The sequence below is a fragment of the Buteo buteo genome, chromosome 11 (assembly GCF_964188355.1).
Source record: "Buteo buteo chromosome 11, bButBut1.hap1.1, whole genome shotgun sequence".
NCBI lineage: Eukaryota > Metazoa > Chordata > Aves > Accipitriformes > Accipitridae > Buteo > Buteo buteo.
Genome location: NC_134181.1, coordinates 3,970,799 through 3,981,279, shown reverse-complemented (window position 1 = coordinate 3,981,279; position 10,481 = coordinate 3,970,799). Strand labels below are relative to the sequence as shown.

The following is a 10,481-nucleotide window of genomic DNA, read 5'->3' as shown; positions in this document are numbered from 1 at the left end:
CGGCCTCATGGCCGCCCGCCTCACGGCAGCTTCCCCCATCCCAGACGCTGCCTGGGAGCTAAACGCGAAGTTTCGGGGTTTTTTTTTTTTTTTGGCAGCCTCGCCCACCTTCCCGCCTCAGGCTCGCCCCTCTCCCCCCCCTCCACCCCGCCTCAGGGAGGCGGCCCCACGGGTGGCGACCGCCCCACGGGTGGCGACCGCCCCACAGCTCCCCGCCGCCCGGGCCCCTTCCTCAGGGCCGCCCCGCCCCCCTAGCTCGGCCCTCCACTGCGCCTGCGCCGCCGCCGCCCGCCACCGCCGCCCGGCCGGCACGCATGCGCAGAGGCGCTCCCGCCCCGCCCCGCCCCTCCCCGGCGGCGCTGTGCGCAGGCGCAGTGCGGTGCCGCCTGCCCGCCCGGCTGGTGCGTGCGAGAGAGAAGATGGCGGCGGCGGGGGCAGCAGCGTGAGGCGCCCGGGAGACGCCGAGCTCCCCACGGACGCGGGGCGCCATGGCCGTGAACAGTGCCCAGGTACCGGCCGCCCCCGCGCTGTCGGTCGCGGGGTGTTGCGGAGGGGGGTGTCTCCGACGGGCTCCGAGGGGCGGCCGGGCCCCGCGGCGCGGTTCGCCGAGGGGGGGAGCGTGGTGGCCGGGACTAGGCCCAGGGTGATTCTGCAGCTTCATTGAATCTCCGAGGGGCGGTGGAGGGGCTTCGCTGCCGGCCGGGACGGCGGTCTCCCGCGCTCCTGGCGGCGGTCGTGCCCCGCCGAGGGGCCCAGCGTGCCGGGGCTGGCCCCCTCCTCGCCGAGCCGGTGTCACGGCGGCTGGGCGAGGGGAAGGGAGCGGAGGGGCGGAGGAGGCCTGCGGGAGCCCTTTGCGGGCTGAAGTCGGTGCTGGACCCCATTGCGAAGAGGGGATGGTTGGAAGAGTTGATAGCTTGGGCTTTTTCTTTCTTTTTTTTTTTTGGGGGGGGGGAGACAAGCGATTCTAAAATGAGAAGGGAATAAGGAGATTTGTAAACTAATCTCCCCCCCCCCCCCCCCCGCGCCCAAACACTCAATAAACCTCAGTGCATTGGGGTGCAAAGGGCTGAGTGTTGCAAGATTACTATGCATGGGGATGCGTGTGCAGTTTCCCTGTCTCCCACGAACTAAGCCAGCCAGAAGATATGTGCACGGAGTGAAAAAAAAACCCCAAAACTGCAGTCGCGGTAGTTTTTCACTGGAAGTTAAAAGCTCGATTCCTGGTCTAATCTAGTGTGTGCTCAGAGCAAATGATTGAATGGGTTAACTTCAGTATTTCTTTCCTGTAAGGCTTTTCTCCCAGAAAGCTTTAAAACAAAAATGTCAGGCAATGTGTGTGGTGCACTGAGGTGTTTATTTGCAAGACTTCATGCAACTTTGTTTTTAGCAAATAATGAAATTTAGAGAACTTTCATCGTGTTAAAGATAATTCTGTTATGAAACCATGTCTTTTGTGGTGGAAAATATCTTTCATAAAATCGAAGTGTTTCAAACAAGGTGATGCTTTTTTCTGAATTCTGTATTTTTTTTTTTCTGAAGAGCAGTTAAGGTACACATCTAATGAAGTGACGCACTAGTTTCACTGACAATTATTTTTCCATAAACAAAAGCTTGTAATCAGTGAAAACTATCATGACATTTCTTGTCCAGCTTGATTTATTTATGTTTGAGAGAAAGAGGGATGTGATTTTATTAATGTAGGTGTTCTGAGGGCAGTTGCCGTTTCTGGAGTTTGCTTAAAATTTAAGATTGTTTTAAAATTTTGTATCGTTCAACTTTTCTTTCAAAGTGGAGGAAACTCACTTAGTTTTGGACTTTTTTTCTTACCATCCTAATGAATGATAGTTAAAATGCACATATATCAAAAGGATTCAGTGTCCAACTCGGAAGCTGTTTTACTTGCTGCTTTCCCCTCAGTACTAGGCAGCAGTTGGTGCATGTGGTCAGTTTGATAAGACTGGGTTTTACATTGCAGCTTTTTTCTTGATTTAGAAGAATTAAGGACACTCTTGTGTCTGTACTTAATTAAGTTGGTGTACCTTGAAACAAAAAAAAGTTCAGTTGATGATGTAGTTTATGATGAAGCGCTGCATAGCTGTAATTAAAACTAGACCGTAAATTCATCTTTAGTAGTAACTTGTACGTAGACTATTTTAAATCAACCCCCTCTATAGGCAAAGGTAGATATTCAGGTCTTGTGAGGATTACTGCTTAAATTTACAGGAGCAAATCTGTGAGATACCTTTCAGTTAATGCTTTGTTCGTGTCATTAAATACAGCTTATTTTTGTGTTTAAGTCCGTCCGTCCCCGTCCCCCCCCAATGTAAACAGTTTATTTAAATGCTGTCTGGGACTTATGTGAATACATGTTCTAGACTAATATAGTGCTATAATGCTGAAGGAAGGTAATAATGTTTTGGACTCTTTTGGATGGAGAACCTGAAGATAAGTTCAGGGATGTGGTTTTACATGCATGTGTTTCCTTTTTATTTTAGGATGGTAGTGTTGCAGATCAGTAGAAAAACTAGAGTTTTGATAACAGTTGTCTGTTCTGAGCACAAGACTAAATAACATTATGTAGTCCTTATGTTTGTGTCATAATGCAGAGACGTAGGCAAAAGTGCTTTGTTTTTCCATGTGACTGTAATTTTGGTGTACTGTAATTGAGACCTTTCTTTTTGTCACACGGGAAAAAAAGTTCAAGAAAATCATGCTCTTCTAACAGCTAAAATGCATAGTCAGATTTCTGCCAATTAATGGATTCATGTAATAATGGGCAGAAATATTTAAGTCAGTTTGCACGTTCTAACAAATGAATCATGAAACATGACCGTATCGTATATTTTCAAAGGAGCATTAATTTTGGATGGCCAGCTAGTTGGCAAGCACATGAGTATATGGTGACACAGTTTAGATATTGCTGGTCGTTTGTACCTCTGTATTCCATGTCATTATTTCATAATCATTTAATGAGATATTTAAGTGTTGCTGTCAGTTTTCTGGGTGTGTTCTGAGTATATTCAAAAGCTGTACTTTTTTTTTTTTTAATTAAGGTGAGCTAGTAGTAAACCTGGTGTATCACTACAGGTTTTGTATGACACTACAGATGTTGAGCTGATTTAGCACTGGATATAGTTGAAACCATTTGTCATCAAGGTCATCTAAAAATCTTCTGTTAAAAACAAAAAAGAAAGACTTTAAAAACTATTTCCCTGTTTGGAAAGAGTAATACTCTGTAGGAACTGTATAAACAGTTGTTTTAGCCACTTTTCCTATTGTTTTTCATAGAAAGAATTAATACAAACGCATCATTTATAAATCTTGTGAAAACAAGTTAAGCAGAAGAAAGGATACCATAGCAGAATGAATCATTTATGCTTGTTTTGTTCTTTCACCATTACTGTGGTGTCACATTAACTCAGTGCCATTTTAAATGTACCACATTGCCCCCAAACCCAGCTGAAGTACAAACCAGTAGAGTTTGTGTTCAGAAAAAGCTGAACAAGCTCATAAGCTGCTCATCCTCACCCAGGCCTGTGTCTGGCCTGGCAACCAGAATAACTGGAACTCAGAACATGGCATGCAATCTGACTCCCTGAAATACTGCACTGCAAACTACCGCTTTTATGGCTGGCTTGGAGTGTTGCTCCCTGGCAGGGTGTAGTTTGATGTTCCCTTAAGCCAGTGCTGTTTCTGGAAGGAAAAAAAAAAAAAAAGCAGCAGTCTGTAGGCATTTGTTCTGTGCTGTCATTACAGTGTATTGCCTGATGTTTGTGGGTGACCTTGATTAGGAAATTGATCTGTCTCAAAAATAATCTTAAAAAATGGTTGTTATGCAGCTGAATGAGTTTCTTGTGCTAGCTTGCTTGCATCCATGCAGATGTGTCTGATATTACAGTGTCCTTACAGGCAGAAAGAAGTGTTTGGAGAGAGGGCGATGTGGATGCTGTCAGGTTTGTGAAATACGCTGAAAACTATGGGGGACACCCTGAACACAATATGAAAGGTGTCTCTGGGCGAGGGCTGCCAGTGGGTGGATTTGTGAAGAGGTGTTTGAGTGCATCATCTTGCTGTAGCTGCTGTTTCTCCCCTGTCCCGCTCAGTTGCAGTTCTGTGTTTTAAAGAGGTAAAGAAGCTGGATTTGTCTCCCCCTCTCCCTGTTTTTTTGGTTTTTGGGTTTTTTTGGTCCTGCTTTCATTGCTGAGAAGGGCCTGGGTTTGTCCTTTTGCTAGAGCTTTTGCCAATGGAGTGAGAAGCTGTTCTAGGCTTCCGTGGTCTTGGGAATTTAGGCTGCAGCTGAAGCTGTGAGTTTAGGTAGCCAGAAGGTATCATTTGCCTTTCTAAAATGTGAATGGTGAATCCATGCAGAGTACAGTGGGTGAATGTGGGTTGGTTAACTTAAAAAAAGGAAGTCTGGGAAAACTGACATAGAACATAAATTTGGAACTATATGGCAGCATGCAAATAATAGAAGAAAACCCACAGGTTTTGTGAATCACTGTTACTTATTCTGTGCATTCTAAACTATAGCACTGATTTGGAGACTTTTTAGAATGGATCCAGCCATTTACCTATTAATAAAGCCAGTTTTTGTAGGCAGTTGCTTAGACACAGTGCTTTTTCCATTCATGTAGCTGTTAAAATACTTTTAAAGTTAAGTGGGGTTTTGTTTATAGGTAAACTAAGCAGTCTCATTTCTGTTTAGCGATATACATGCAACATGCTGTGTCGTACAAAACAGCCAAATCTGTTGTAATAGAAGTTGCTGGCCTTGGGCCATTGGATTATAGTCATTTGTCACTCTAATGCCATTTCAGCAATGTAGATGTTCATTTCCAAAGAATTAAACGTGCTAGAACTGCGGTTTTTCTTTTTGATGGAAGTGTCTTATGTGTGATCATTAAACATACAACTGGGGATTATGGAACAAAGGGTTATGCTTCATGGTGGAAAAAAGTGTGTGTGTGTACATGCGTGTGTGTATATATACACACACGTGCCAACACTCCATAATGGAGCAGTCTGGTGTTCTAAAATTGGGATTCTAAACCCTATTTTACTTAATGAAATTGTAACGTGAGTGTTTAAGACTCCATGTTTTAAGTATTCCCAATAATGGTGCCATGTTGATTATTTTTAAAACGCTTTAAAGGTTTTCATTAGATTAGCGGTCATGTTAATATATTCATTAATGCACTAATAGAGTAAAATTTTGAAGTACGTTAGTCTTTTTCGTTTTGTGTTTGACTTTCTAATACCTAATTTAATTGCAGATGCTCTTGATATTTTAGATATGTCTAAGAACTTTTCCTCCTTGTTCGACAGCATAAGATTTACTGATTTTTTTTTTTTGGTCTGCGCTACAAGGTCTGTTTTTTCTTCAGCTGTAGTTAGGCAGAAGGTAGCTTTAATCACAGTAGCCCTAATAAAGTGTTTGTGTAAGGTTTATTTAAATCATACACCTTACAGAAAAGCATGTGTTTAAAATAAAATTAAGAAAGGTCTTCCTGAGATCCTATGATAGTCACAAGTGTTAGTGCTGTACAAACTGAAAGAAACGTGCAAGAGTGCTTTTGGGAATTTTGCAGCTTGTAGTATTGTATGTGGCTTCATATGATGTATGGAAGTTTTAAAAGAAGCATTGTATGTTATTTGCATTGGAATTACAGTAGGAAAGAAAGGGATATGGATCACCTTCTGTTGAATGGAATATTAACACAAACTGGAAAATCACTTAAGGGTTCTGTAACTTTTTTACTTTGTTAAAAAAGTAAACCCCCTGATTTGGGTTCAGCTTTGAGGTAGAAGAGAAAAATGCCCTACCTGTAAGAAACTGTAAAGAATAACATATCTATAAAGGTTGTGTGAAAAGTTGCATTTAAAAAAAAAAAACCTATAAGAAAGTAGGTTTTCTTCAAAGAATTCTGTGTATGAAAGACTTCTCTCTGTTCGTTTGAACCTGAAACTGAACATAGTAGCAGAAATAACAGTGCTGTATTCCCTCAGTGCAGTGAGCATGTTTTTTCATACAACATTTAGAGCCTGTTGTAGTGATTCACAGGTTTCCTGCCTCATTTTTCCCCATGAATGTTGCAGGCCAGCAATGGATTTACCAGTGTAACTTAAAATACAGAAGTTGTACATCATTCATGCAAAGAAGTGAAGACCTTTGTCGTGAAAATGTTCTGTCTTGGAGTGGGATTCCTTTGTGGGTAGTGTAGCAACATGTTGCCAATAGCGATTCTTACAAGTGTCAAGGCAATGTTCCTATTTTCACGAGTACTTAACAGCTTTGCCATATGCACATACCTGTCTCAGCAGGAACATGTATGTAATTTGCTCTTTAGCCTGTATTGCAAAAATACATGTATGTTTTATGTTGGTTGAAGATAACCTGTTATTAGCATTGAAAACTTCTAGAATGCAAGTGGGATTACCAAGTATTGAGTGACAAGAGTGACTTCAGATGTGCTGACTTTCATTGTGTTAATGTATCAAGACTTCGAATGCTGTATGTGGTATGAAACCACAGGTATTCTCAGTCCTGGTTGTCTGGTGAAGCAGAGTTCCTGTTGCACATGGCTCTCGTTTGAACAGGCTGAGTGTAAGTTTTAAAGAGTGAAATGAATTTAAAGCTAACCTTCTTTACAAGGTGGGAGTTGAAATTACTCTGACAGGAAAAGAGGGGAGATAAAGGCAAGATATTGATAATCGCTTTGATTCTTGCTGTAAGCGTTAGAACAGATGGAGAGGGAAACGGAAAAAGTTCAGTTGCTTAGCTTAATGGTAGCAACAAGCAATTAGATTAATTGTATTCAAATAATGTTTTTGGACTGTGCTACTTAGGAGGGTATTTGGTTAAAAATGATGCTATACCAGTACGTAATATGGGATGGTTTTGTCTTTTTAAACCTGAGTAGGTATGATAAAAGAAGAGGGAAATAAATCAGAGAGAGTCATTGTGAGCACAAGTTAAGTTCCATTGGAAGAAGAATCAACTTGTCTTGAGTTCCAGTCTAGTTCAGTCGATCCATCAAATCGTATGGTCTCTAATAATAGCTAGCTGTTACCAAAGAAAATAAGAAATAGTGCTGTAATGTCTTTAAAGCATGGAAAACCTCACTTTCTGTTCCTCTGCTGCCTTTGGGATACAAAACCAAAGCTGCCACTGTTTGAAAATTTCTGTGGAGCACTGTAGTTTGTTGATACAAAGTTGGAAAAAAGTCAAAGACAACTTAATTGGGCAATTCCCAATACTCCTTTTCTTTTTCTCAGCTAAAGGCTGTGACCATAGGCTATTGGCCCTTAAGAAGAAGTTTAAGCTCTCAGGTAGTGAAAGCTCCTTAACAAATCTTAGGACAACAAAAAAAGGGTTTATGCTGTTAATATGCTTTCATAGCAAGCAAGAATGAGATAAATAAAATTATCATCCTGGCATTGCAAGCGACAGAAAACGTAAGTGCAGCAGAATCATAATAGTGTGAAAGAGTAGTCAGCTTTCAGAGCAGAAGAAATAAAGCTCTTGACTTTGCTCATGTCAACAGGTTTGCATTCTCAGTCTTTTGAACTTTACCTTTGTTCAAACACAACACTGCATTGTGGTGGTCACTCTCGTTGCTGTGAGTCAAAATGACTGTAAATACCAGATGCTGGCATGCAGTGTTTCAGATGTTGCCAGACTCAGAGTTTCCTTAACTGGGGAGGATAAAGGCAATGGACATGTATTACACTTAGTACTAATGATTGTCACATAAAGGCCATTATGGTTTTCTGCTTTGGTGTAACTGCATCCTTAATACAGATTTCCCTGAGGTCTCATCAGTGTTCACCCCTGGAACGATGCGTTAGGGCAGTTGTGCACACTTTTTTTCCTTCGCTTTATGCTGTTGCTAGTAATGGTGGATACCACCTTCAGAAGTTGTGGTGGACTAGAGGGATCCCTCATTCCCAGAAGCAGTGCTCAGTTGTGTGCTGAGCTACACAGCATGTGCGTGTACAATATTTACATGGTAGTACGACTTTATAGTTAGTCTGAATTCTTCACAGTTTTTTCTAGCCAGAAATCTTAGGGTTTAGCTAAGAGCTAAGGTGTTTTATAGCCGTTTGGTTTGCATACCAAGTTTTGTGTGTTTGTGCTTCAAATTTATTTATTTTATGACAGCTTAAAAAAAAAGCGCTTTTAATTAGTGAACAACTGCTTATTATATTACTTTTGAAGGTCAGCTCCAAGTATGAGTGTCCAACACATCCAGTGTGTTTACTGAGTATCCAGAGGTTGCAATATTTGATAATGGTAGATATCACTAATTTGAAACTTTTGTTCAGTTTGTTTTTTCTGTCTTATTTGCAAAACAGCCATTTTGAACAACCGTATGAGTGACTGATTGTGTTTACCAAATGTTTTTATGATTTGCAAGATTTTTTTAATTGGATTTGGGACCAAAGGAGGTAATGTACAGCCACATGAGAAGCATGTTCTTTCAAAAGCTGCCTAAATTGGTGTTTTTTGGAAGTGGAAAGTATTATAAATTCACAATACGCAGGCTGAAATACGAGGGTGTGGTTTCATCGTTGTTGCTCAAGCTTGTCAGCGTTGTGGATTAGATGGCAATTTGCTCATATTTATGTGGGGTCCCCTAAAATGCTCTTGCTCCTTTGTACCGTAGGCGGATGAGGGAGAGGATAGAAGGTGCTGGAGTTGCAGACGTGCTCGTGGAGGTGAGGGGTGTGAGCAGGGACGCTGCAGACAGCAGCTGCTTCTGTCCTTGCAGTGAGTAAGCTGAAGAGCCAGTGCTGTGTTGTGTTTGTCTCCCCTGCCGTGTATCCATATTTCTGTTTGTAGATGGCTGGATGTGCAGGCCAAGGAAGTGGCCGTCTCCTTCCTGGATGGAGGGAGTACATGAGCTATTGGTTGTGTACTGTCATCTCAGAGCCTCGTGGGCCTTAACGGTAATAGTACGTCAGAGTATACTCTGGTTTAGTCCCCCTTTCCTCCTCAGAAAGCAAGAGAATTTCAGTATCTTCAATATTGTAAACATGTTGGGAAATATCTTGAGTGCTCTGTTTTGCATTCTGTTCATTCATATGTGCAAAAGAAATCTGAATGCTAAGAGAAGATCTCATATAAGGAAAGACATGAAGTAGCACCACTATCAGTGTTATTCTTTTGAAATGAGCTACCTAAAAAACCCCAAGTTCTAAAATTGACAGTTTTGTTATCATACAGTAAACCTACTGCCATATTCATGCCCAGTTTTTAATGCTGCCATGGAAAAATATGGGTGTTTATTAGGCTTACTATCTGTGTTTTAGTTGCAGCAGTGTATTAATTTGTGCATTTGTTTTAACAGTTATCTTGCATCTACATAAAATTGTGTTGCAGATGCTTAAGCTTTAAAACTATCTCAGGAGGAGGTGGCGTATGTGTGGTGTCCCAATTTTCATTTTAACTCGCATGCCACTTCAAAATACAAAGTTGCTGTCACGGGCAGTGCCAGATCCTCGCAAGTTTCCACCTGCCACTTACCACACATCAGGCTGGTAGAGGAAATGGATGGCTGCATATATACTGAGAATCAAAACAGTAGATGGTGTCCTCAGTTTCTGTCTGCCAGGGGGACGTATGGCATACACACGTCACGTGATGAAGTAGTGGAAGGGGCTTGAGTTCCTGCAGAGAGAAAATAGAGTAAGAACCTCTGTAGAATTACTCTCAAACTTCAGCAGTTACAGAGCTTAAAATATAGGAGACTTTATTATGTGGTGGTAGTTGTGTTTTGTTTCTGTGATCCCCTTGAGTCATTTACCAATCATTGTGTTTTTTTGCAAGTTCTCTGGTTTATTTTTGGCTGTTTCTCTCTATGAGATTATAACCCATTTTTGGCAGGTCACAATTCACAAAGGGGAAAGTCTCATTCTTTCTTGCTCCTGGCCACTTGCATCTTTTGTTTTATGCTGGTTCCTTATCTTCTATTAACCCTCCTTCCCCCAGTGCAATAAATAAATAAATAATCTGGATAATTTTCTCTCAGTTTGAGTATAATCGTCTTGCTGATCATTCAGCGTGTGCCACAACTGGCACAGGGGAAGAGGTGGGATTGTGAATCCAGCAAAATGAAAAGGTGAGTAAAACCTGTGTGGCCTTGGTGAATGGAGCAGGTGATGCTTGCTTTTAATGATGGGCCAGTGTTTTCTCTTACTGTCACTGTTAAAGGTGTAGTGCCTTGCCGGGGTGGTTACCCCTGTACAAGCTCTGGGTATCATTAGCTTTTGCATTGTCTTTTTTTTATTCTCAGTGGCCAGTGTGGTTTTGATAGGACTTTGCACCACATTTAGATTAATACTAAACTTTCTAGGTTAAATCTCATTCAGCTGTAGGTCTAAGCATTCAGCACTTCTGAAATGTAGGGTTGAGATGTGAAGTTAGGCCTTCAGAAGAGGTGTATCAGTCCTGGGTAGGTGGGCTCAACTGCCTTCTGAAG

The 10,481-nt window shown here is 41.8% G+C and overlaps 1 protein-coding gene across 1 annotated transcript in view; it reads left to right on the top strand.

Moving 5' to 3' along the window:
• The first annotated feature begins 387 nt into the window (after window positions 1–387).
• The window catches only part of USP10 (ubiquitin specific peptidase 10), a 56,091-nt gene continuing 45,997 nt past the window's right edge, over window positions 388–10,481 (top strand). The window contains exon 1 of the mRNA XM_075039917.1: window positions 388–509. Within this exon, the coding sequence (XP_074896018.1) occupies window positions 489–509 (21 nt within the window). The 5' untranslated portion in view covers window positions 388–488. The remainder of the gene's footprint in view (window positions 510–10,481) is intronic.